Consider the following 25664-nt stretch of genomic DNA (forward strand, 5'->3'; position numbering starts at 1 on the left):
AAAAAAAAAAGGAAATAAAGGGGAAAAAACTTGTCTATTTTTGGAGATCGAGCCACCTTGGTTCTTGGGTCGTAATCCAAGGCTATAGTGAATGCGCACTATGCAGCATGACTGGATGTATATAGTGAAAGCAACCACAATGATGATCAACTTGGGATAAAAGAGAATAAGCAATGTGACCAAATTAGAGACAAAGCTATTGCGGCTTTTCCTTTTGTAACATCATTTTGGTTTCAGATGTGATCTTTTGAGTCTCTTTATGGATAAAATTGAGGGTCTTTATCTCCATTGATCTTCGTCTTATTATTAAGCACAGTGAACCCAATAGCTGTTCATTCGTCACTCTTTGTTTGAGAGTAACGAGGTAATTTTTAATTAAAAGCAATTAGCCACCACTTTTTCTTTTCTTTTCATTATGAATTATCTTCGGTCAGTCTAAAATTATGTAGTTTTATTTATTTATTTTTTTATATTAATTAATTCATCTTTGAATAGTTATGATTCTCATTTTCTCTCTTTTCTTTTATCACAATTGATCCATTTTTGTATGATTATGATTTAATAGTCGAAAATAAAGTTATCTCAAGCAACTTAAGAAATGATAAGTCATATATATATATATATATATAAACTATAAAGAATAATAAAAACGAGTTATTTCATTACCTTTTTCTTATATCTAAATAAAATTTTAGAAAAAGATTTTCATAAATTTGTGGGAAATCCCATCATAGCTCTACCAATGTGCGGATCACTCATATGTGTAGGAAATGTTGGATGCTAGCTTCTTTGACTTTCATAGCATATTATACAAAACATATTGTTTTGTGTAATCCCGTACAAGGATTTACATAAAAAAAAAGGTTTTTTTTTGTTATCGTGCGTGGTTAAGCATAATGGCTATTGCATAAACTCAAAGGCCACGCATCATTATTATGGAATAGCTTAGTGGTATTTTCCATGAGATATATTGGAAAGGGGGGGTTTTAAAAGATCACAAGTATATATTTTTTTTAAAATATTCCAATCGGTTCATTGCTTCGCAACTAATTTGATTCGGGGCGGGTTCAGGATTAAGGCTTTAAACCCCTCTTAAAGATGGTACTGGGGAGATTCGAACACATGTCATCACCCCCATTTGCTTAGCTCCCATGCGCCAACTGAGCTACCATCATTTGGTAAGATCACAAGTATATTGTAATGAGGTAGGATATTTTTTCTATTAATATCTAAAAAGTTTATGAAGAGAGTGAAAAAAATAGTTTTTAAGGTACTTTCTGGAGTACATATATAATTATATTAGAGTGATAGTAGATTGATAGTTAAAATATTTGATAGTAAGAATATCCTACCACTATTCTAATTAGAGAGAAGAAGTGTTCATTATTTACATTTGCACAAATTTCTATGTTTCTTTTAAGTTTCAATATATGAAAAAATATTTGTCCTTTTAAAGGACACAAGTTGTATCCTTTTAATTTTTAACACTATGAATTATAGGTAGTAAATAGTTATAATATGAAAAATTACTTTTTTTTCTCTCCAATCATTTCAGCTGACGTGGAGACAGAAAAAAAAGTAATTTTTTATATTATAACTATATACTACCCGTAGTACATAACTTAAAAATTAAAAGGAAATAATTTGTGTTATTTAAAAGTACACACACTTAATCTTTCAATATATTATCAAGAGTTTCTTCTTTAATGTTTATTTATTTTGCTATAGGCTTCTTTTCTGCTTACATGTACAACCAGCAGTTTGATTAGTTTTCTTTTTTAATTACTTAGCATCCACGTCAGTTTAAGAATTTAATAATAAATATCTATTTTGATTCTTCACATACATATGCTTATATAATTTTTATAGTGATAATTCATTTTTAAAATTAATTTAATATCATTTTAAAGATGATTTTGTTAGCAAAATTAAAATATAATATTAAATTACCAACTTGACATTGTTGAGTCAGGGTTAATGTGATGTATTTATAAATAAAAGATTTATGTAATATTAAATACATTTTTTGGAATTAAAATGAATATTTATCCTAAAGTTAAATTCCCATGCATTTGATATCATATTTATTATCTATTTTTCAATTTTTTTGACTAATTGTTTTTTATACATGTAGTATAATGTTAAAAAAATTATTAAAATAATATAGCTTAGAATTTATTTGTCAAAGTGACATTTATCATGATATGGAAATGCTATATTATATTTGTGGAGCCTACACGATAAAAATGAATATTAAAGTAATCAAATTATATTTCTTTAATAAATAATTTTAATAAAATTTTCTTAAAAACTGTAGTGTATTGCTCTTCTCTCACAATCTTTCATATCATCTTTTTTTTTTTTTTCATATCATCTTTTAGGTTAAGGGTATCTGCATGCAAGCCAACTTACTCGGGAATAAGATTAAATTCCTCATCGAATAGTCTTACGTCTTAAGAGCACACACTCTCATCCGCATAGTGCATTTTATCTTTCTTAAATCTTATTCAATTTTCCAATTGGATTGCTGCTGATTTTCTCTTTTTCTCCTCAACTTAATGTCAACGTCTTGCAATAGCAAATTTGCTCTTCTTATTCGTAAAGAACATAATCTTTCTTAAATACATAATAGATTTGATGTCTTCTCAGCATATTGGCACCTGGTCATCTTTAATCATGGATTTAAGTTGTATTAAATTGGTTAGTGTCCCCAATAACTGACCTCAAAATGTTGATATTTTTGTTATTATGAAGGTTAAAATATTCTTTATCTCCTTGTGACGTTCCGTATTCTATCTACCTTGATTGATTAGACTCCTTTATATAGCAAAGAACCGGAACATTAAGACTTTCGGATCAAAATAGGAACCACCTTTAGCCATTAGCATCATTTGATGTCCACTTCGATGCTTCATTTTATTTGCTTTATTACGTCAATATATATATATATATATATATATATATATATATTCTCTACCCATTCCCTAAAAGCGTTGAAATGCTCTCTAAATTTGATTGTTCTAATTTCTAAGGGTCTTCGCTTTTATTCCTACTAGCTCGCCCCTGATAAACTATCAGATCCTATACTTTTATTTTGTACTCAGCCACTTATTATATGTTTACTTCCTAATCGGATAATCAATATGTGAATCTCTATTTCATTTAACTATTTTAATAGATTATGCTCTTAATCATGCATTAACCACTATACGTGTAATCTTCCTATTAACATATCTATCTATTAAATTAAAAATTAACGTTAAATTAATTGAATCATAATATATATCACCATATAAATATTTTTTATTTATTTGACGCAATTTTTCGAATTGGACAGCCAAATCATGCCACGTGATGGATTCTATTAAACTCGTTAGGGACATTATATGCTACCACCCCTAGTATATATATAACCGGTTATGTCACCTCCAAACGAATTTGACAGTATTATTTCGGTAAAAAGTTTCAAAATCACATTAATCCAATAATTATTTCTTCAAATTACATTAGAAGGGTCGTTTTGCCCTCATAAGGTACTTTAATTTGATTTGCTATTTAAAGAAACAAAGTTGTTGTTATAGTGGCTCAAACGTCAGTGCCTTTATTTCTATTCACGCCCTCAATCATTAACATATCGTGATTAACAATAGTGTTATATTTGGAGCATAAACAAGTGTTCGCGACCTCATTTAACCACTATAATATTTCCTATTATAATGATGTTTAGATATTTATAACTAGATGTTATTAACACCCTCATCAAAAGTGGATAGAGCACTAGTCCTGGGGGAGATTTATTTATAGTGTTTTAATTAGGAGTTAGCGTAGAAAGTAATATAAGAAATTATAATTTCTCAGACATTTGGTGTTGGAATCTTTTGTTGTAATTGCAACCGAAGAAAAGTGACAAGAGAGATGCATAGAGTACTAGTCCGATCCCCAACATTGATGGGTGTGTGACGTAGAACTTCACTAATTAAAAATCATATTCTTTTTGCACCGAAAAAGTCATCCTTTTCTTTGATTTATATATGCCTCCCCCACATAGTTACGGATAAGGAAGCTGGCACTTCAAGTTCAGTTTTGGCTCATGTATTTTCAGATGGATTGATAAATACTTGGGGCTAACCAAGGTAGCTGCGTAGGCCGAATCTATAATCAATTTATCGGAGTAAAAGAATCTTACTCCTGTAATTTACGTTCTAACCATACAGGATACGAGATATGACACGGCACGATATTTTGATATGTTAATTTTAAAAAATGTTAAATTACGACACGTTAAGACATATTTTGATATTAAATAACATTTTTAATAAAAAAGGTTATATTTACAAACTCTTACAAACTACACTAAGTATGACTGGTCATACTTCAATCAAGAGTGTATGACCGGTCATACTTAGTGTAATTTATAAAAAAAGTTTGTAAATGAATCATTCCCCTTTTTAATATATATCTCATAAGTCATATAATCAATCAAATATTCAAATTCCATAACATAAAAATAAAGCAATTATAATTTTTCATGCCTTATTAATTTCTCATGTCAAATTCTATAATAGAAAATATTTGATTTATAAATTAATTTTTTATTTTTAGTTAAAAAGATAAGATAAAATAAAATTTGGATCTGCAAAAAAATGACCGTGTGTAGAAAAATGTTGTCAGCGTGCCGGAACGTGTTAGAGCTGACAGCGTGTCCCAAAATATTGACCGTGTGTCAGACGCGTGTCGAAACATGTTGGAATATGTCGGTGTATTACATAACAATGTTTTCCTTTATCTTTTTTTTTCTTCCAAAATTTACGTAACAATTCCATATGTCTATCAGGTCTCCACTGTAGTGTATATAAATGTTAAAATGCACGTTTGAATTTGTTAGAGAAATATAAAAAACCATAAAAAAGATATTTATATAATAACTTAATCTTTTGGGTTAAAATTTGGTATTTTATATAATATCAAAGCTTCTATAACTAAGGGTGTGCATGACAACCATTCTATTCCCTAGCACTGTTTCTGAAAAGAAACAATTCTTTTCTATTTATGTTCCTTGGAACAGTTTCTGAGAAAAAAAATATGTTTGATAACATGTTCTATTTTTATTTCCAGAATGAGAATTGCATTTGATAACATAACAAATAATATAATAAAAAATAATTCCTATTAAATATAAAAAAATTCGATCATCACTTTCCTTTCCATATGGTGTGGTTGTGGTGGTGGTGACGGCGGAGGGTGGCATGGTGGTGGTGGTGGTGGCGGCGGTAATGACATGGTGTTTGATAGTGGTGGTGGTTGTGACGGCAGTGGCTGCGGCGATGGCGGCGGCGGTGGTGGAGGTGACGGCAGTGGCTGCGACAATGGTGGTAGGGATGGTGGTTGGTGGTGGTGGTTATGATGGCATCATGGAGGTGATAGTGGTGGTTATGATGGTAGTGGCTGCGGCGGTGGTGGTAGTGGTAGGTGATAGTGGTGGTGGTGGTGGTGGTGATGGTGGCGGTGGTGGTGGTGATGGTGGCGATGGTGGTGGTGGTGATGGTTGGTGGCGGCGGCGTTGTCGGTGGTGGCTGCAGCAATGATAGTGATGGTTGGCGACAGTGGTGGTGATGTTAGCGGTGGCGTTGTGGTGGTGGTGGTAGTGGTGGTGGCAGTGGCGTGGTGATGGCGATGGTGGCAGTGGTTGCGATGATGGTGGTGGTAGTTGATGGCGGTAGTGGTGATGGTGGTGGTGACGGTGATAGTGGTGGTGGTTGCAGCGGTGGTAGTTGTGGTGGTGATGATGGTGGCATGGTGGTAGTGATGGTGGAGGTGGTGGTGATGGTGGCGGTAGCATCGTGGTGGGGGGGGGGGTGGTCACGACAACACTAGTGGTACAACGGCGGCACGACGATGGTGGCGGTGGTAGTGTTGGGATGATGGAGGTGGTTGTGATGATGGTAAAGATGGAGAGTGATTAAGAGAGATAAGTATTTCTCATTTTGTGCCCGGGAACAAAAAAAACAGAAATTTTCTGATTCTTTTTTCTGTTCCCCAGCACAAAAATTAATCTAGTTCATCCCGGAAACAAAAAAATAAACCGATTTTACCAAACGAGTTTTCTATTCATTTCTGTTCCCGGGAACAGAAATTAAAAAAAAAAATGATTCCGGGAAGGTTGTCATGCGCACCCTAAATGGTCGTGAGTTCGATTATCAGCACCCTCGATTCTATTAAAAATAAATAATAATTAAATATTATGAAGTTTTTTATAGTACGAGTTTGATGCATTGTCCATTCTTTCTCATTTGGCTCTTGTGTGAAAGAATGTGATAAAGAAATATGAAAAATCATTAAGAAGACTTTTGCTTAATAACTTAAGTTTTTTGGTATTGAATTGATTCTTTACAAATTAACTTGCATCGAATGAGTTTGATTAATCAATTGTATGAGTTGTTGGATGTAAATTGAATAAGAAACGGTTTATTTTTTATTTTCACGAATCTTTTGGCTGCGCATGCTGCACGGTAGTTAATTTAAGTAAACTGTTATCATGAGTACATGAATCCACTAAGAAATGCACCTGATTGATCCTATATTCTGCTTGTGTCCCTCTTCTCCATAATTCCCGCTGAGCAATTGCCATCAGAACAAAACAAAGCTTTTTCAAAATCTCACATGGTCCAGCGTATCTTATCTTTTTACAGCTACATATTTATTTCTCTTCATTTCCTTTGTTTCAATAAGTGTAAGCTTTCCAACTTTTAATTGCTTTAATTTGGCATCTCATGATGCCTCTCAAAATGTTCAATTCGAAAGCATGCTACGTTATCAGCTAAGATGTATTCATCTTCAAACTAAAGTACCCCACCTATTCATTGAAACGTCGTATCTATTAGGAATTTCTTTAGGCGTCTGGTCAGATGCAACTATATATCAAGTATAGTATAGATGCGTTAGAGAATTAATTTTCTTCTCATATCTTCTGGCCATAAACAATATTGCGTGTAATTAAATAAGGATCCATGAATCTCTTATTGTATTGTAAATTTTGAACAATATGCTTTCAATGCAGTTAGGATCAGAGCACAAATTAAGGTCGGTAACAACTGGGCTTATGAAAGCGAAAAATATATCCTCGGACGTGACTTGAAACAATAGCGCATTTGTTTGCTAGTCATCCTTTTCCATGAAGCTTCCTCTTGCAATAAGAATTAAGTATGGTTCCTATCATGTGAATTTTCTACATAATAAGGTTATGTAAAGAAAGAGATTCCTATCTTGAGAGTGGCCATTTTTGGGGTGATATTGAGGATACATAAACCCAAAACAGGATTAGTCGGGTTTATTAGATATTGGTTAATATTAAAAAAATAAAGGTAAATATAAATATCTTAACTAAGTTTCCACAAATTTTAACAAGTCCCTACCTATTTAGTGTGTTTATATCTATATGATTTTCCATATAACCTTATCATATGAAAAACTTACATGGAAAAATCTATTATAAAACATCCTCATAATATTCATGATACCAATTCTTAATAAAAAAATGAATTAAATGAAAAAGTATATTCATTTATTATCTTGAGAATATAAAAATATCAAATACTTTCTTCTTTTAGTAATTATAGGATTATACTAGCAGTAAAATTGACTTGGAAGGTTTATAATTATTCCATAAATGTTTAATTATGTTTTGAATCTCTATTAAGTATGTATAGCTATTTATTTTTTTTTGGTTTTAATTCCTCAATTTTAAATCTCTAGGAACGGGTATCATCCTTCTGTTATATTGCTATCAGAGAAAGTTATTATCTAAACCCGTGGCGTCTTAAGTGAATTTAATTATGGGTTCCTTTTTGTCATTTGACATGACGAGCACTTTCCTACACACACAAATCAAGTGTGGGTCCCACGCTTAAAAAAAAAAAGTCAGACCAAAGTCAGGATACGACGCCGTATCCTTAGGATACGACGCCGTATCCTTGTTGCAGGAATGAACAGTGCCATTCCTGCAACATGATTCTTATATTTCCCTTTAATTATAGGGGAGCATCTCTTTCATGCTACGAAAGTAGGTATTCTTTTAAATTCAAATGGCATTAAAAAAAATAAGAAAAAAATATTTTTGCAGTTAATATAGATAAGTTACCTGCATTTATTTCCAAAATAACGTCGTTTTGATATTGAAATCTTAAAAAATTATAAATATAAAGACTATTATAACCCTGAAATAAATTGAAAGGGCTCACTTTTTCTACAGTAAGCCTAATACGACGTCGTTTTGGGGCGAAAATCTTGGTGTTTTTGTAACGCTTGGCAACTTGCAAGGATCAACGACTGTCCTCACACACTAACACAAGACTTTTCAGCGTGCTTTGTCCTCACTCGCACACTTCCCGGGAAATTTTTCCAGGAGATCACCCATACCATAATTGCCCCAAGTCAAGCACGCTTAACTATGGAGTTCGAGGAGAGGCCCTGCTTTGATACCACTTGTAACGCTTGGCAACTTGCAAGGATCAACGACTGTCCCCACACACTAACACGAGACTGTTCAGCGTGCTTTGTCCTCACTCGCACACTTCCCAGAAAAACTTCTCAGGAGGTAATCCATCCCAAAATTACCCCAAGTCAAGCACGCTTAACTATGGAGTTCTTCCGTTCCGGGCTATCGAAAAGTAGATGCATCTTGTTAGTATAGGTAGTACCAATTAATTCTTATAAGTTATTTTCAACTGTACCGTCCCATACCAGCACAGTCTTTGGAATCTCTCTCTTTCGGGTGTTGATTTGATTCATTCATGTACCCCGTCGCTGGAAGCCTGCTAGGAGTCGCTCCTTGTCCATGCCCTTTCGTACCGGCGATCACTTCCTGCCCTCATCAGCGCCCGGGATGTTACAGATTTTGTAATTTTAATTCATTTCAAGATTATAAAAATCTTTATATTTATAATTTTTTAAGATTTCAATACCAAAACGACGTTGTTTTGAAAAAAATACAGATAACTTATCTGCAGTAACTGCAGAAACATTTTTTCCAAATTAAAATTACAAAAACACCATAATTTCCGTCCCAAAACGACGTCGTATTGAGCTTACTGCAGATAACTTATCTGCAGTAACTGCAGAAAAAGTGAAACCTAAAAATAAATGTAAATAAGTGAATTATATTTTTTCACTTTGTTAAGAGATGCAGAGTCTTCGATATCATGAAAGGCAATTTTTTTTTTTTGAGTAAATCCAACTCTAATTATTTTTTGGAGGGGAATGTAACCCCCGCTGGAAGCCTGCCAAGAATCGCTTCTTATATGTGCCCTCTCGCACTGACAATCACTTCCTGCCCTCATCAGTGCCCGGATGTTACATGTGATTAATTGTGTTTAGAGATTTTACATAGTACTTAATGATTATTAATTAGTTTTTAGTACGTTCATAGTGTAATTTAGGGATTTTAACGATGATTAATATTTATTAATTATTGTAATTACTGAATAATTGTGATTAAATTTTAATTAAATACTATAGGAAATGAGTGAGTGGGAGAATGAGAGGAGTGGGGTATCTATAAGAAGGGTTGCGGGACCTGGATGACTGGAATCACATCACATGGTCTGATCTATAAGCTATGATGCACGGACACGGACACGGGACACGACACGCCGGCACGTTAATTCTAAAAAATTTCATATTTGGACACGTTGGGACACGTTTTGATATTAAATAAAAATTTTAATATATATAATATAATTTATATTTAATACATATAAGAGTCCATAATAACTCATATAACCAATCAAATATTCAAATTTCATAACATAAATATAAATATAAATGTAAATAATTTTTCGTACTTTGTTAATTTTTCATGTCAAATTTCATAACAGAAAAAAATTAATTTATAAATTATTTATTTTATATTTAGTTAACAAAATAAAATTAAGATTAAAAAAAAAAAACGTGTCCGAGCGTGTCCTAGCGTTGACCGCGTGTCCGAAAGAGTTGACCGCATGTCCGAAAAACGTGTCAAGAATTGACCGCATGTCCCCAAATGTTAACCACGTGTCGGACGCGTGTCGGAGCGTGTCCGTGTCAGACACATAAAATTTTTTCGGATCAGCGTGTCCGTGCTTTAGTGTCTATAAGTTCTGAAGGGTTCAAGAAACTCAAAAAAGGAGATAAAAAAATTAATGAGTTTCCAATGAAGGGATTCGCAAAACTCATTAAAAAAATAAAAATAAAAGTAATTCCATGGAGGCAAGGGAGAGAACTGAACACCCCTCATCGAAAAATAATTCAAAATGCGTATAAACTTAGAAATAAACTATTCAGACACCCCTGAATGGTCAAATAGCCAATAAGTGAGTGGGAGAATGAGGGAGGGAGGTATTTATAGGAAGGGTTAAGTGTAACATCATAAGCGTCGATGAGGGCGGAGAGTGATCGCCGGTGCGAATGAGCATGAACAAAGAGCGGCTCCTGACAGGCTTCCAGCGGGGGTTACATGCATGAATGAATCGAATCAACACCCGAAAGAGAGGGATTTCAAAGACTGTGTAGGTATGAAACTACACAGTTTGGGTAGCTTATAAGAATTAATTGGTACTACCTATACTAACAAGATGCATCTACTTTTCGGTAGCTCGGAACGGTAGAACTTCCATAGTTAAGCGTTATTGACTTGGGGCAATTCTAGGATGGGTGACCTCCTGGGAAGTTTTCCCGAGAAGTGTGCGAGTGAGGAAAAAGCACACCGAAAAGTCACGTGTTAATATGTGAGGTTAGTCATTGATTCTTGAAGCGGCCGGACGTTACATTAAGGGACATGGATGATTGAAATTGTGCTACGTGGCTTGATCCATGAATATCTTGGGGGGGATTTATGGAACTAAAAAAAGAGATAAAAAAAACCCAAAAACTTAAGCAGTTGGGTGAGGCTATGGACAATGCACAAGCCCGCCCACATACCTGTGCTAAGAAACTTCACAATACTTAATTAATTTTTAATTAAATGGGAGGCGGTGAAGATCGAACCAATGACACTATGGCTTTGATATCATGTAAAGAACCAATTCAATCCAAAAGTTTAATGATTATATACAGGGAAAAATGTTTCTGAAGTTAATGCAGATAAATTATCTGCATTTATTTTCAAAACGACGTCGTTTTGGTATTGAAATCTTAAAAAATCATAAATATAAAGACTATTATAACTCTGGAATAAATTAAAATTACAAAAACACCATGATTTCTGCCCCAAAACGACGTCGTATTGGGCTTACTGCAGATAACTTATCTGCAGTAACTGCAGAAAAAGCGAACCCTTATATATATCTCTAAAATGCCCTCTCGCATGAGAGTCCATTGGGCTTAAAAGATGGACAATGCACAAATCCATCTACTTTTGCTAAAAAATTCCATAAAATTTAATTAATTATTAATTAAATATGGGTCATGAGGATCGAACCATTACACCTGAGCTCTAATACCATTTAAAAAAACCAATTGAATCAAACTTTTTGGTTACCTTTCCATCTTACACGCCTCAATTAGTACTTGCTTGGCCATCCAACCAAATGCCACGATCCAAGTAAATGTTGGCATAGTTCTCCATGCAGACAAACATGGACTAACTGAATTGGTGATTGTGCAACATGATCCAGCTACAAACACGACAAAAGTCAATGGCCACTGCATAGATGTTGTTAAGTTGGTAACAGGGGCGTTACCGTACAATGTTTCTTATGAACTCATCCGTTATAACAAGCATTAAGACTACTTCAGCCCAGTTATATACTACTACGATGATTTTTGGGGTAAGAAAATTGTTGAGCTTATTTTAAATTCTTGTTTGGATAACTATTGCTAGTTTACTATTTTTATAATTAAAACTAATTTCAACATGAGGTAACTTTCTTTTTAATTGAAAAATATTAAGAAAGTCCTTATCAGGAGTAGTTATTTGTCAAACAAATTATTATGTATTATACCTCATTATTTAAATGTAATTAGTTTTTAAATTAGACTCTCATGTAATTAGACTTAAGTTAGTTATTCTAATAACTGATCTTACTTAGCTCTCATGACTTAGACAGTTAGTTACTATAGTTAGACGGTTAGTTACTATAGTTAGTTCTTAGAGTTACTTGTTTTACCTTGGTTAGTCTTTGAGTTACTTGCTTTATTCACAGCTTGTATATAAGCTGATGTTTTACCTTCTATTCACAACTTTTGTATTTTCTTCATTACTTAGCAATGAAATCTTATTCAATATTCTCTCATTCTGTTATTATGAGTTATAAGTGTTTTGTATTGGAAAATTGTTTGGAGTAATGAAAATTATCAAGAATAGATTGTAAGTACTATTGCAGAGGAGTTGTGGAGGAGGGTTTGGAGCTTTATCAGAAAAAGTTAGTTTGATAGATAGTTTGTGCTTTACTCATAAAAAGTTATATTGCAATGTAGCTTATAGTGAATTTGATTTGTGTTTAATATGAATTATTGGTATACTGAACAGGAATTTGATGCAGTGGTAGGAGATATAACGATCATGGCTAAGAGGTCCTTGTATGTGGACTTCACGTTGCCCTTCACCAAAACTTGGATTTTCTTGAAGCCCTTGACATGGGAACTCTGGCTCACAATTGGTTGCTTCTTTGTGTTTACTGGCTTTGTGGTTTGGCTTCTTATACACCAAGTCAATTAAGAATTTAGAGGTTCTCTATCACATCAAGTCAGCGCTATCTTTTGGTTTTCCGTCTCAACATTGGTCTTTGAACAAAGTAATATTTTCTCATTTTCTCTTCTTCCTAAATTTGTAGCTCTTTTGTTCTTGTTTTATCTAAGGAGCTAAATTCCACAGGGGAGAGAGTCCAGAGCTACATGGCTAGGTATGTGGTCATCATATGGAATTTTGTGGTTGAAAGGTATCAGAATATATTGAGAATGAAGACTACGACACGGTTCAGGATGATGTTGAGGGCATTGAAGCCACAAGCTTACCCCATCATGAAGTATAGGCCCAATTATATTTTGTTTTGTTGATGTATATGTAAAGAACCAATTCAACCCAAAAGCTTAAGCTGTTAGATGAGGCTGTATTAATTGTTTTATATATCTCAACACGCCCCCTCACACGAGAGCATTCCACAAGAGAAAGTGGGGGCGGTGAGGATCGAACCCGTGATCTTGTGGTCACTCAAGCTCTGATACCATGTAAAGAACCAATTTAACCTAAAAGCTTAAGCTGTTGGGTGAGGCTATATTAATGGTTTTATATATCTCAAGAGTATATAATCTTTTATTGATGATGGAACCTATTTGACACCTTGAGTTGTACATATTTTTTCTATTATATTCATTCCCATGTTTGAGGATTGCCGTTTTATTCTTGATGCTGAGTTGCAACACACTCATGAGTGCATTGATGCTGATTTTATAGAATTAAGTTGTGGTTTCCAAATCTGCTCATGTGCTTATTGATCATAAATTATCCAGATGTGCACTCAGGTATAACTATTGAAGTCTAGAATCATGTGGATATCTCCTGCAGTATTGCAATGTGCACCTGCTCTATTTCTTTCTTTCTCTAAGTGCACCTCATGCAATACTGCTGGAGATCCAAATCCTAGTCAAATAATGGATGAATTCCCATATCCCATTAAATAATTGCTTTACATCAATTCTTGCACACCCTTGTTCACTCCTTTAGTTTTAGTAGCAAGCTCTACATAATTTGTACCTAGCAGCAAGTAAAATTTACCATCAACTTTGGAAGAGATTACCTTGTGTCTGGCATGATTTCACTTTGCAAAGTTCCTTTGTAGTGCCAATTGTCAAAGCTCCCAATACATATAAACCTATTAGGAAAGGCTTCTGTACCACTACATTTCACGCTCCAATTAGTCCTACTAGCTAAAAGCTATTTTGCAGAGATTCCTGCACTCCCTTCAGTACTACTAAAAAATTTGAAGAGATGACAAAGAATACTGTAGATCTATACAATTTAAGGTAGACACTGATGAAGAGGAGAGCATGATGCATTCGTTACAAAACTTTCCTAGGTTCTTATTCTAGGCTCTTATTCTTTTATACACAAGTTGAAATTTACATGGATATCACCTCAGGTACTGTTCAAGACACTCTTTCAATTTTTGGAAAGTCACAGGTTTTGACACAAACGAGTCCATACCATTTGCAAAGCATTCTTCAGAACTCTCTGACAATGTGTTTGCTGTCATCTGCATTAATATGAGATAATAAGAAAATGATAATTTACTCCTCAAAGATTGTGTTTATGGAAGAGGTAATTCGATCCAATATTAAAACTACTTCCTAAACTTTTTGAAGATGAAATCAAATCATCCAGAATATTGTTTAGCATCTGTTTTCAGCAGAAAAAAAGCTGAGTTATGGCTCAAATTGAATTAGCACAGAGGTATAAAGGTTACCATGTTAAAGTTCTATCTAGTCTTCTCAAAACTACTCACCGCTATAATGTGGATCCGCTTTTTAGGTGGTACAGAACATTCATCTGAAGCTGGTAAACTTTGTTCAATTCCAGCTATTTTTGCAGCATCCCAAGTGCCCGTTTCCTCATAAGACCGAATCAGTTTTGTTGTTTGAAGACCATTCATAACTGGCATGTAGACATCCTGTAAAGTGGTGCAAGTAACAATTGATTACCAATAAGCATAATTGTGAACATTTACATCAATAAGCAACATTACTTGCAATTTTTAACTCACTTCTTCAGCTAACCGTACGCAAATTATCACACTAACAAACTCATAGTACAAGTGATCATTAATCTTAGGAAAACTGTACCAAGCAGAAAAGCTTGCATGACATAACTTGTATGCAACATAATTGTTAAGAAACAATTCAACCCAAAAGTTTAAGCTGTTGGGTGAGGCTACATTAATCTCATCTACCAGTATGAAGAAAGAAATTCTACTAGAAAGAAAGTAGAAATTCCACTAGAAAGAAAGTAGGGGCGGAGAGGATCGAACCCGGTACACCGAGACTCTGATACCATGTAAATAACCAATTCAACCCAAAAACTTAAGCTGTTGGGTGAGGCTACATTAATGATTTTATATATCTCAACAATAATTGTGAAGAAATAGATGTAGCGTGTGTATTTTAGGAAAAAGGAATATAACATGAATGATACAAGTTGGTGCAAATAAAGGAACATTACCTCATAAGACATCACACAAAACGGGATAATCATTCATGCTCTATGCAGCAAGAAACAATTTTTAGGTTCAAGAAATTACCATCAGAATAAGTTCATAGTTGTGGCGCTGAACTGCACGTACGGCTTCCGCTCCATTATTCACAACATCCATGCTATAACCTAACCGCTTCATCATTGACTGTGTCACCATGACATTGATCTTGTTATCTTCAACAAGAAGAATCTTAGGCTTTAATGTGGATTTGGTTACTTCTGATGATGTGCTACTGCTAATAACACATTGGGAAGTTATGTCTGTTTTCGTCTGGGATTCACTTGATTTTGTTGCTACAGTCATTCCTCTACTTGCCTCATTAAGTTGAGAAGATTCTGCACTACCATTCTGTAACCTTGCATGTGAATTATCTTGATTCTGTTTGCTTCTATTAACTAAACTTTCATGTTTTGTTTCTGGTCTGTGGCTAGATGAACTTGTTGATTCAGAAATCTCTGGAGTATCAACTACAACTGAGGATGCATCCTCAACTGAACTTATCCCTATAGATTTGATGTTACCAGAAGGGAATGAGTAAGAATTCTCTGAAAAACCATTAAACTTATGTGAGCTTCTGTAGCCTGGTAACATATTCTGGGGCCTGCTAGATCCATTAGAAGAGAAAAGAGAGCCCAAAGTGCGTGGTTGGAATTGGAAGAATCCCTCTGTTGTATCATCATCGTTATCATCCACATCTGAGAGCTCATCCGGGTCATCAGAATTATCACAAGCTGTTGAAACCTTGTATGGAAGTATGAAGGTGAAAGTAGAACCACAATTTTCTTTGCTAGACACTGTTAGACGACCACCCATTAACTCAACCTGTTCCAAGTGCAAGGAAATATTGACAAGGGGTAACTTATAATTAGTCACAGAAACAAAATCATGTTAATGTTGGTCAAGTGAGAAATGACAGACATGCCTATACAATGTTTTATGAAAGAAAACAAGTGAAAATGTAATCATTTTTTAGGCCAAAAAGACATTTCTGTTTGGGCAAGTTACAAAAATAAATAAATGAAATTTAAGAAATTATTAGGTAAGAACTTCCTGCCATAAGTACTGAAATTAACATTTTTCATGTCTCTGTGGTAAGTTCCTAGCTAAGAATTTACAAGGGGGGATAAAAAGTTTACCAGTTGTTTGCATATTGCTAGTCCTAACCCTGTTCCCCCATACTTTCGAGCGTGGTCTGCACTGACTTGCATGTACCTTCTAAATAAAGTAGGTATAGCCTTTTCTGTCACATTATAACATTGAAAGAATTAAGTACTTTTCTGTGAGAAAAATCAAACTTATATATGTATACAAAATATAACTAATGCTAAAACAAACAGAAGGATAGAGAACAAGTTCTAAGAATCTAGATGAAGTCATCATGCACCTGGTATTCCAATTCCTGTGTCATGTACATCACAACGTATCCACACTGTTGTTTCAGTTGAATGAGTTTGCTCCTCAATATCTCCATTCACTGAGCATTCACTTTTAGCTGAAGATCTACATTCATCATTAAATGTGTGATTTTGGCTGGGATGACCATTGTGTTTTTTACCATCAAGAGCATTTTGATCACTGCTACTTCGAGGTGCTGATAGATGTTTCTCTTCCTTCACCCCAATTGCTAAAATAGTTGACTGGTCAGCGATCCTGTTTTGATGGCCTTCTTCTGCTTGGGCAAAAGATGGTTCTGGAACAACGTAAAGGTTAATACCAACTTTTCCTTCACGTGTAAACTTGACCGCATTGCTGCAAATATATTAGAAAATAATAAATGTAGAGCAACAGATAATCAGAAATGCATTCTTTTGTGTACATGAAGCAAGTAGAGTAATATTATAAAAGAAAAATTCATTAGTCTAGATAAACCATCTTGTCCGTTAGTGGATATTGAGCTCTAGCACTAACTATGCATGAGATTTTAAAGCTAATTCTATCAAAGTGTGCTTGTATTCTATTTCAGAATACAGATTAAAAATTATGTGCAAAAAATTATCTATTCAGAATGTTGAGATATATAAAACTATTAATATAGCCTCATTCTTTTGGGTTGAATTGGTTCTTTACATGGTATCAAAGCCTCGGTGTACCGGGTTCGATCCTCACTGCCTCCCACTTTCTTTCTAGTGGAATTTTTTTCTTCGCATAGGTAGGTGGGCTTGTGCATCGTTCACCCGTCAAGTCCAGTGGGCTCTCGTGTGAGGAGACGTGTTGAGATATATAAAACCATTAATATAGCCTCTCCCAACAGCTTAAGCTTTTGGGTTGAATTATTTCTTTACACCGGAAGATTCCATATAAAACCAATGACATACTATGGAGTACAAAACAGTGTCATTTTTGGTATATGACCATTGGCCAGAGCTGTTAAACTGAACCAAAGAGATGGTACACAAGAATAGAAGGCGAATAACTTCTTGTGTTAAATAATGGATAATGGTGCTGAATCTGATGACCTTTTTCAAGATACATTAATATAATAGGGAGCCTCCCAGAGGGGCGGTATTCATTACTAGAAGTACTACTTCTGTATACTAAAGTGGCGGTAAAGTTATCCAGCTAGCTATGGACTAACACTAATGTGCAGCCAAGTATAGAAGACAGTACTCATCTAAAAGAATAAATGAAAATGAGAAAATTGGATGCGGTACATGAAAATCTAAATGGGATCATTTGAAGCGGTTAACTACAGCCATGATTGCACACTGTGAGATTACAAATCACATAAAGCTTAGTACCTGACTAAATTTGTGAGAATCTGCCGAATCCTTAAAACGTCTCCAATGACCTGCAATTATGCAAGAATCATTTGAAGTGTAAAGTACTTATATCACTTATCAGGTGAAATCATGCTTTGCATTTGAAAGTCAGGTCAGGACCCGAATCCTTCATCATGCTTTGCATTTATCAGTTAATTACTAGAATAACACGTAGGACTTACGAAAAGAATCACTATAGCTGAGGTACATCATATAAGTAGTCCAGCATTTAGGTTCAACAATAATGACAAACCTTTGATAGAAAAGCAAGAACGTGTTTTACGTAAGTTCTTACCTCAATAGGTATATCATCTGCCACATTTCCTTCTAAGGTTAACATTTTCTGCAGTGATGCTGCAGCTGTCTGGAGTACATGCTTTACTACCTCTCTTGGCCGGAATTTGGTAGCTTCCAATTTCATAACTCCTACACAAAGAACAAGGGGGTTTGTGGGGTGGGAAGAAATTTAAATGATCACCTAAGGTCAGAAAATTAAAAAGCACTTTTGCCTTCACTAAATATAACCAACTTCCAAGTTTCCACTCTGAATGATTAAAATTAAGTCTTTGAATAACTGTCAAAGTTCAGATATCACTGACAACAAGCAATGGTACAGTAGAGATTTCTAACCTGACTCAACCTTGGAAAGATCAAGAATGTCATTTATAAGCTGAAGAACCAAATCTCCTGAAGATATCATGACATCCAAGAGCTGTCTTTGCTCCTTATCAAGTTTTGTGGTAGAAAGAATTTCAGCCATGCTAACAACACCAGATAGCGGAGATCTTATCTCATGAGACATTGTTGCCAGCATTTGTTTTGCTCGCATAGTCTCCTCTATTAAAAGATAGGGAAGGATGGGGAGAAGAATAAGCCTTCTTGCTACCAAAGCAACTTGAAAGTAAAATTCATAAATAATATTTAGCCAAGTGATTAAACCTGTAATGTGAATGGTTTTATTAAGTTCTGTTTCCTTGGCTTTCTGAACTGCAATATCTTCCCTAAGCTTTGCCATTTTTTCTCTTTTCCTCACCTGCGGTTACTTGAGAAATGTAAATATCCTCTTTACAAGCACAAGATTGCAACTACCACTTAAAAAGTTAAAACCAAATAACATTTACCTGATCTGTTATTTCCATTCCCATATAATTTATTCCAATTGTCTCCCCTGCCTTGCTAAATACAGGTTCTACATATATCAAGAATGTCTTTGACCCAAATAAGTCTGTCTCAAAAGTAATTTCCTTTTTTGCAGGTAATCCTTTCTCCATTACTTCTCTCTTAAAATCTTGAGATTCCTTGACACCAGATCCTGTGAAAATTTCAACATCCGTTTTTCCTATGATGTCCTGAAAAAGACAAGTGAGTTTTAGGAGTCAAGATATTACAGTGTACTTTAACTCTTTTGCAAAAGAAGTAAAAATAGAGGAAAGAAACTTCAATTTTTGAAGAAGTTTCTTCTGAGGTTTGTGCAGGTTCTGATTAAAAAAAGAAAAAAAACTACAATGCAACTTTAATCATATGACCCTGCAACAAGAGCATGAAAAGCAATCATTACCTCCTCTTGTAAACTTGGAAAATGATTATAGATAAAGCGATAGCGTAACTCTTTGTCCTGGAAGAAAAATATCACAGAATCAGCCCTTTGCAGAATGGAAATTTTCGATATAATGGAAAACACAAAGGAGTTATAGTTTTTAAGTATTGCAGGCCATGTGTTGGGGGAAAACAAAGTCATCTAATACCAAAGTATAGCAGATTTTTATCAATTTGGCAACAAGTTCCTATACTTATGCTTCATCTTTTATACACCACCTAATCCTCCAGCGCAATTTTAGAGCCACTAATGCTTCCTAGGTCTCAACTCCTTAAGTACAAAGACTAGTGAAAAACTAATATAATCTCAGATAAATTCTAATACCATAATAAGCCAAGATTTTTCCATAAAGTTATTTCAGATATAGAAATAAACACAATACTCACTGTAACATACCTGATGGCCAATAACAACTGGTGCATTTTGGAGTATAAAGTGTAAGAAATTATCTGCTCTTTTCAGAATCTGGGAGAGTTCTTCCACAGGTGAGGATTGCCTTTCAATGTCCTTTATACTTTCCTGCAACTTTTCCTTAAGCACCTGCTCTCTCTGGACACTTGCCTCCAACTGTCTTTCCAAATGAAGGGCACGCTGTTTCCAGTACACAACAGTATCATACTCAGCATCAATTTCAACTCTCTTGTTTTGAACAACAACATCATTTTTCCTTAATGGAACTTGTACTTCTTGCCATGTATAGTAAACTTCATCTAAAATAGAAACGGGGCGTTTATCACCCCCATAATTTTCCTCCTCAAACCGATTGTCTTCAAGTATCTCCAACTTCCTGAGCTCAACTTCCTCCCTTTGTTTGCTAAGGTTGTCAAGTTCTTCTCTGAGAAGACGCACCGCATTGGCTTGCTTATACTCCCAGTGTTTCATAAGATACGCCAACTGAGAAGACCCTTTATCTGTATAATTTGTAAGCTCCATCAAACGCTGGAAATCAGCTATAGTTGGCTCCCCTAAGATTGTGACTTCCTCTAACATATCTTGGTCCATTCCAGGCTTTTCTATATTGAACTGTTTTCCAACATCACTTCCAATATCTTCAGGCCACATTGAAGGGAGGACTTCAATGTCCATAATATCCTCAATACAGTCGCTTTCCATCTCACAAACCATTGAAAGCTACTCTGATTACATCCAACTTTCTTTTCTACAATATATAACTTGTGATCTCAACTAGTTCACCCTTCAATGCCATTATTGCACTTGCTTCTCAAGAAGTGCTAGTCCAAGTTTAACTCTTGGCTTTATGTGTAATATATATTAAAGACAGTGTCAACCAGAACACTAAGAAGGAAGCCAAAGCACTAGTGCCAGCTGCAATCTGTTAGACCAAGATGAGTCTCTCATAAGTTTGGCACTGAACTTCGACATTGGAAGAAATATATAATAATAGAAAGGTGGAATTGAAATAAAAAGGGAGAAAAATAAAATAAAATCAAAAGTAGTACAGTGAAAGTAGCCAAGATCAAGAACTTTAACCAAACAACTAAAGAAGTATAAGGAAAAAGTCATAAGAGACGAAACAAAGTGGTTTCTGATTAGATATCATTATGTCAAGCTAAAGAAAGGAAATGTGGAATGTGGCAAAATTATGAATTGGTGCATGAAACCATTTTCTAAAATTACACTGCACATTCAGAATAGCCAGGAATGAAGTGAAAAAAGAACTTTGAGAGCTTTGGAGGTCAGTCACAAAACAAATCAAACTTCAGCAAATTAACACTTCCAAATTGCAAACTAAAAATACTCATTTTCACAATGATTGATTCCAATTGCAAACAATGAAATCAAGGATCCATCATCCACCCCAAAAAAAAAAAAAAGATAAAATAAATAAAATAGCAACATTCAAAAGGAAAAGCATAAGAATTTAAATTGGGCTGCCTCAAAACAATATTATTTATGATTATAAATCATGATAGTGAGTTGTTGAAGAGCTCCAACCTTCTTGGATTAACAGAATCAAAACAAGTCACCAAAAAAGAGAGCCAGAAAGATGAAGAATTGAGGCTGACAATGTCCAAAAGTCTTTCCCTGTAGATCTGAAGAATCTCTTCAACTATGGAGTCAAAAGCATTCAATGAAACAAACACGTAGCTAATCACTATAGAGGAGAGAGAAAGAGAGAGAGAGAGAGAGAGGACAGCATGTGATTGTTAACTTGCGAGGTTAAAGGAAGAAACTTTTAAAAAAACCAAAAATTAATAGTACGGAAACCCAAGCAGCCATGTGCATTAAGAGGTCAAATATGATAGAGAAATGTTCTTCACCATTTATTTTTATGTTATTTTTATTTTTTCCTTTTATTTTAGTTGTCTTTCCCGCGTCATATTATAAGGCAACAACGTTTACCTTCAACTGTTGTGAGTTTCTTCCCTCTGCAAAACAAAACCTCGTGTTAACGTTGGCTACAACGCATTCAGCTATAGTTCTATTACCTAGGATCCAACTTTCTTTACTACGTTTATTATTTATTAAGCAACTTTTACGTTATTTATCAACATGACAATTTTATATAGATAGAAAAAAAAAGACACAAAAATACATGCAAACTTGATTAATTGGTAGAGAAATATAAAAACTATTGCTTATCCATTTATGCTTTTAGATGAATTAATTGTTTTATGAGTTCACTCTTCTACGGTCAATGTAGATAACTTATCTACATTGAGCCCAAAACGACGTCGTTTTGAGGTGAAAATCATTGTATTTTTGTAATTATAATTTATTTCATGGTTATAATAGTCTTTCCATTATAATTTTTTAATTTTTCAACCCAAAACGATATTGTTTTGGAAGCAAATGTAAATAACTTATCTATATTCACCGTAAAAACATTAAAACCTTATTTTATATGATTTCAGAGCCTCCCTAATTACATCACGAGTTCAATTCAATGCCCCACTTTCTGATGAAATTAAACAAGCATGGACGTGATGCATGGTTCACGCTTCATGTTCAAATAGCTCTTGCGTCATGGGTTCGAATCTCCGAAATAACACTTTACAAAGCGTTGGGGAAATTATTGGAGAGGCAATATCTTGTCTTGGCAAGACTCGTACAGATTCGAGACGGAATCTCCACTTTCTACTGAAATTAAATAAGAAAAAATTTCAAAAACTCCCTTACGAGTTTTCTTAATTATCACTTACTCCTCTCATAAATTTTTTGAATCATTTGTACCCTTATTCATTTTTTTTACCATTTACCCCCTGATTTAAAGTTTCTTTATCACTTACCCCCCACTTAGGGAATTTTATTCCCTTGTCCTTTTTTTCTTTTTCTTCTCCCTCTCTCTCTCCTCTCTCCTCTCTCCTCTTTCTCTCTTTACTTTTTTTCTCTCTCGAGGGACCAATGGGCCTGGAGCTCTACATTTTCTCTCCTCACTTAGGAGGTAAGTGATAAAAAAAAAATTAAAAGCGGGGGATAAATAATAATAAAATTTGAAAAGAGGATAAACAATTATGAGAAAAATTATAGGGAGTTTTTGAAGTTTTTTCATTAAATAAATATAATCTAAAAAAAAAGTCATGTGCTTATTAATCAAACAATCATGAATTTGATAATGTCTTGTCACTCTCTCTCTCTCAGAAAACTAAAAAATAAATAAATAATAATAACTGAATCAACTAACCAACAAATTTAGAGAGAGAGAAAGAGAAAAATAGAATTGTTTTTATGGAGAGATAGAGTTTTTAAATCTAAAGGAAGGCATTGATGTTCCCCGCCATTTCCAATTTGATGTGTGTGGCGCGTATATTAACGCGCTATGGGAGAGTGAAGGTTTTACCGAAACAAACCCACATGATAGATCTCTGCTTAATGTTTAATTTACTATTTTACTTTGCGATGCGATGCATGTATTGAGAGTTGAGAGTTGAGACCCCAAAGAAAGAAGCAACCAATGAATGGGGCGGTTGCACAGATTCTTATTTCTTAATAATATAAATAAGATTATCTCTGATCACATTTTATTAATCTCAGATTAATTAAGTTCATCACTTAACGTACTACGTTTGTTAATTAATATTATTTTACCATTTCCTGTCACACGTATATAAGCAGGTTTGATTGGTTACCCAAACATTGTTGCATGTCAATGGTTTTCAAGTTTTATTAATAAACCCGTGAAGAGACACCAATCACTAGTAATTAGTTTAGCTTTGAAGCATGTTTCTAGTTGATCTGTTTTTTTTTTTGTTTAGTTTTGATATTGTTAATAAGAAAATTGCACTAATATGTAATATTATATTAATAATTCATTTAATAACTACAAAACACATTCAAGAGTATTAGTGTACATTTTTTTACATATCAAAATTAAATTTAAATGCTTTATAAAAAAACCAATAATAATAAAATGAATTTTGACTCCTGCAACCTTACAACTAAAAAAAAAAAGCAACTATGGCTGTATAATTCTATTAAACTACAATTATAAATACAAACGCTACTTTAGACATATAATTTTAGGAAAAAAATATTTCTCTTGTCGCAGAAGATAAAGTTATTTTCGGTAACTCTAAAACTACGTCGTTTTATGGGTTGAAAAATTAATGAAGGATATTTTAGTAATTTTATTTGTTTATTTGTTATATTAATTTTATCAAAATACTCTTTATTAATTCCCCCAACTCTCAAAACGACGTAGTTTTGTGATTGTTGGAGAAAAGATAAACCTATAATTTTATAAGGAAATGTCATTTTTACAAACTCAACTGTCTATTCCCGAGAATAGACTCAGTTAGGAATGTATTTTCGGCAATACATAGTGTAGTTTATAAGAGTTTGTAAATAAAAAATTTGTAAATATAATCTACCTCAATTTTATATGGGTTCATTCTTTCTGCAGTGAATGCAGATAAGTTATCTCCATTAAATCTAAAACGACGTCGTTTTGAAGCGAAAATCATTGTGTTTTATAATTATAATTTATTTCAAAGTTAAAATAGTCTTTATCATTGTAATTTTTAATCTTTCAATCCAAACGATGTCGTTTTGTAAGTATATATATATAACTTATCTACATTTACTAAACATTAAATTCATTTTATATATGTTTAATATTAAAATTTATGTGCATCATATCCTCACAACGCCTTTACTCCCTAAAGATGATCCCACTTACCAAATAAAACTATAATCTAAGAAACCCAAGCAGCTTATAGACTTATGGTGAGTCCTGCTCAAAACAAAAGTTTGCGGACTTTAAACTATATCATCCACTTTCTAATCATGTTCTGCGTTCGAGGATGAATATAGGCTAGTTGTTTTATTGCAAACAAAGCTTTCTTGGGATATTTTAATGCGTTGCGAGAGAACAAGAGTAAATTAATTAAATAGACATAAAGAAATCGCCAATAATAAAATCACGTCCTTGTCAAAAAAATAACAATAATAATAATAATAGTTGGAGCGACATGGGTGTGTTATAAATTGGTCTAGATTATAAAAAACACTAATACACACTTTGTTATTTGTTTATGCATCTGAACAACTAAGCCATATTCTCCTTAGTTGTGTCTGTTTCTTGAACACTGTCAAATTAGCCACTCCCATGTGACACTCTGCTTAGTTGCCTTCGCACTACATCAATTCAACAACTGCCATGTGGCACGCTGACTTTTGTGACACATGGCATCGATATATTTATTTATGGTAGCTACATGACATTGTTATAACTTATATGTTTTATATAGTTATGTGTTCTTTCTTCCTTTTTCATCTTTGAATATCAAATTTGAAATGCCAGTTAATATTCGCTCATCCCTTCTGGATAGAATGATTAATATCCACAAGCCAAGTTGCAATGCTTTGTCAAAAGGAAAAAGATGACATGAGATTAAGATATATATTACTCAAATTAAATCGTGTCAAACAAACATATATTTTCATATTAAAACTATGGGATCTATTAATCTCATGCAACAGATATAAAATTGTAGAGTCTACTACTTTTTCAAAAAAATAATAATAATAATGGATTTCACTATTTTGTCTCTGTTGCATGAGATAAACATGAGATAATTATTTCCCTAAAACTATATTGAGAAAAAGAAGAGATTAATATAAGTT

The 25664-nt window shown here is 33.8% G+C and overlaps 1 protein-coding gene and 1 long non-coding RNA gene across 2 annotated transcripts; one reads left to right on the forward strand and one right to left on the reverse strand.

Annotated features, from left to right (window-relative positions):
• The first annotated feature begins 12246 nt into the window (after positions 1–12246).
• Positions 12247–13239, forward strand: LOC133311096 (uncharacterized). The gene is made up of 3 exons (XR_009751525.1): positions 12247–12395; positions 12503–12767; positions 12848–13239. It is a non-coding gene; the product is annotated as an uncharacterized LOC133311096 (long non-coding RNA).
• Positions 13240–14102: 863 nt separating this feature from the next.
• Positions 14103–20702, reverse strand: LOC133311077 (probable histidine kinase 1). The gene is made up of 12 exons (XM_061512088.1): positions 19974–20702; positions 19539–19595; positions 19102–19329; positions 18920–19013; positions 18611–18817; positions 18276–18406; positions 17960–18009; positions 16606–16970; positions 16358–16461; positions 15267–16043; positions 14475–14639; positions 14103–14225 (listed from the first exon to the last, which is right to left on the reverse strand). Exons 1-12 carry the CDS (start codon positions 20700–20702, stop codon positions 14103–14105), a joined length of 3030 nt encoding a protein of 1009 aa, XP_061368072.1.
• Positions 20703–25664: the final 4962 nt, after the last annotated feature.

Source organism: Gastrolobium bilobum, unplaced genomic scaffold (assembly GCF_033153095.1).
Source record: "Gastrolobium bilobum isolate Gb01-03AN ecotype WA unplaced genomic scaffold, APGP_CSIRO_Gbil_v1 utg6878, whole genome shotgun sequence".
Lineage (NCBI taxonomy): Eukaryota > Viridiplantae > Streptophyta > Magnoliopsida > Fabales > Fabaceae > Gastrolobium > Gastrolobium bilobum.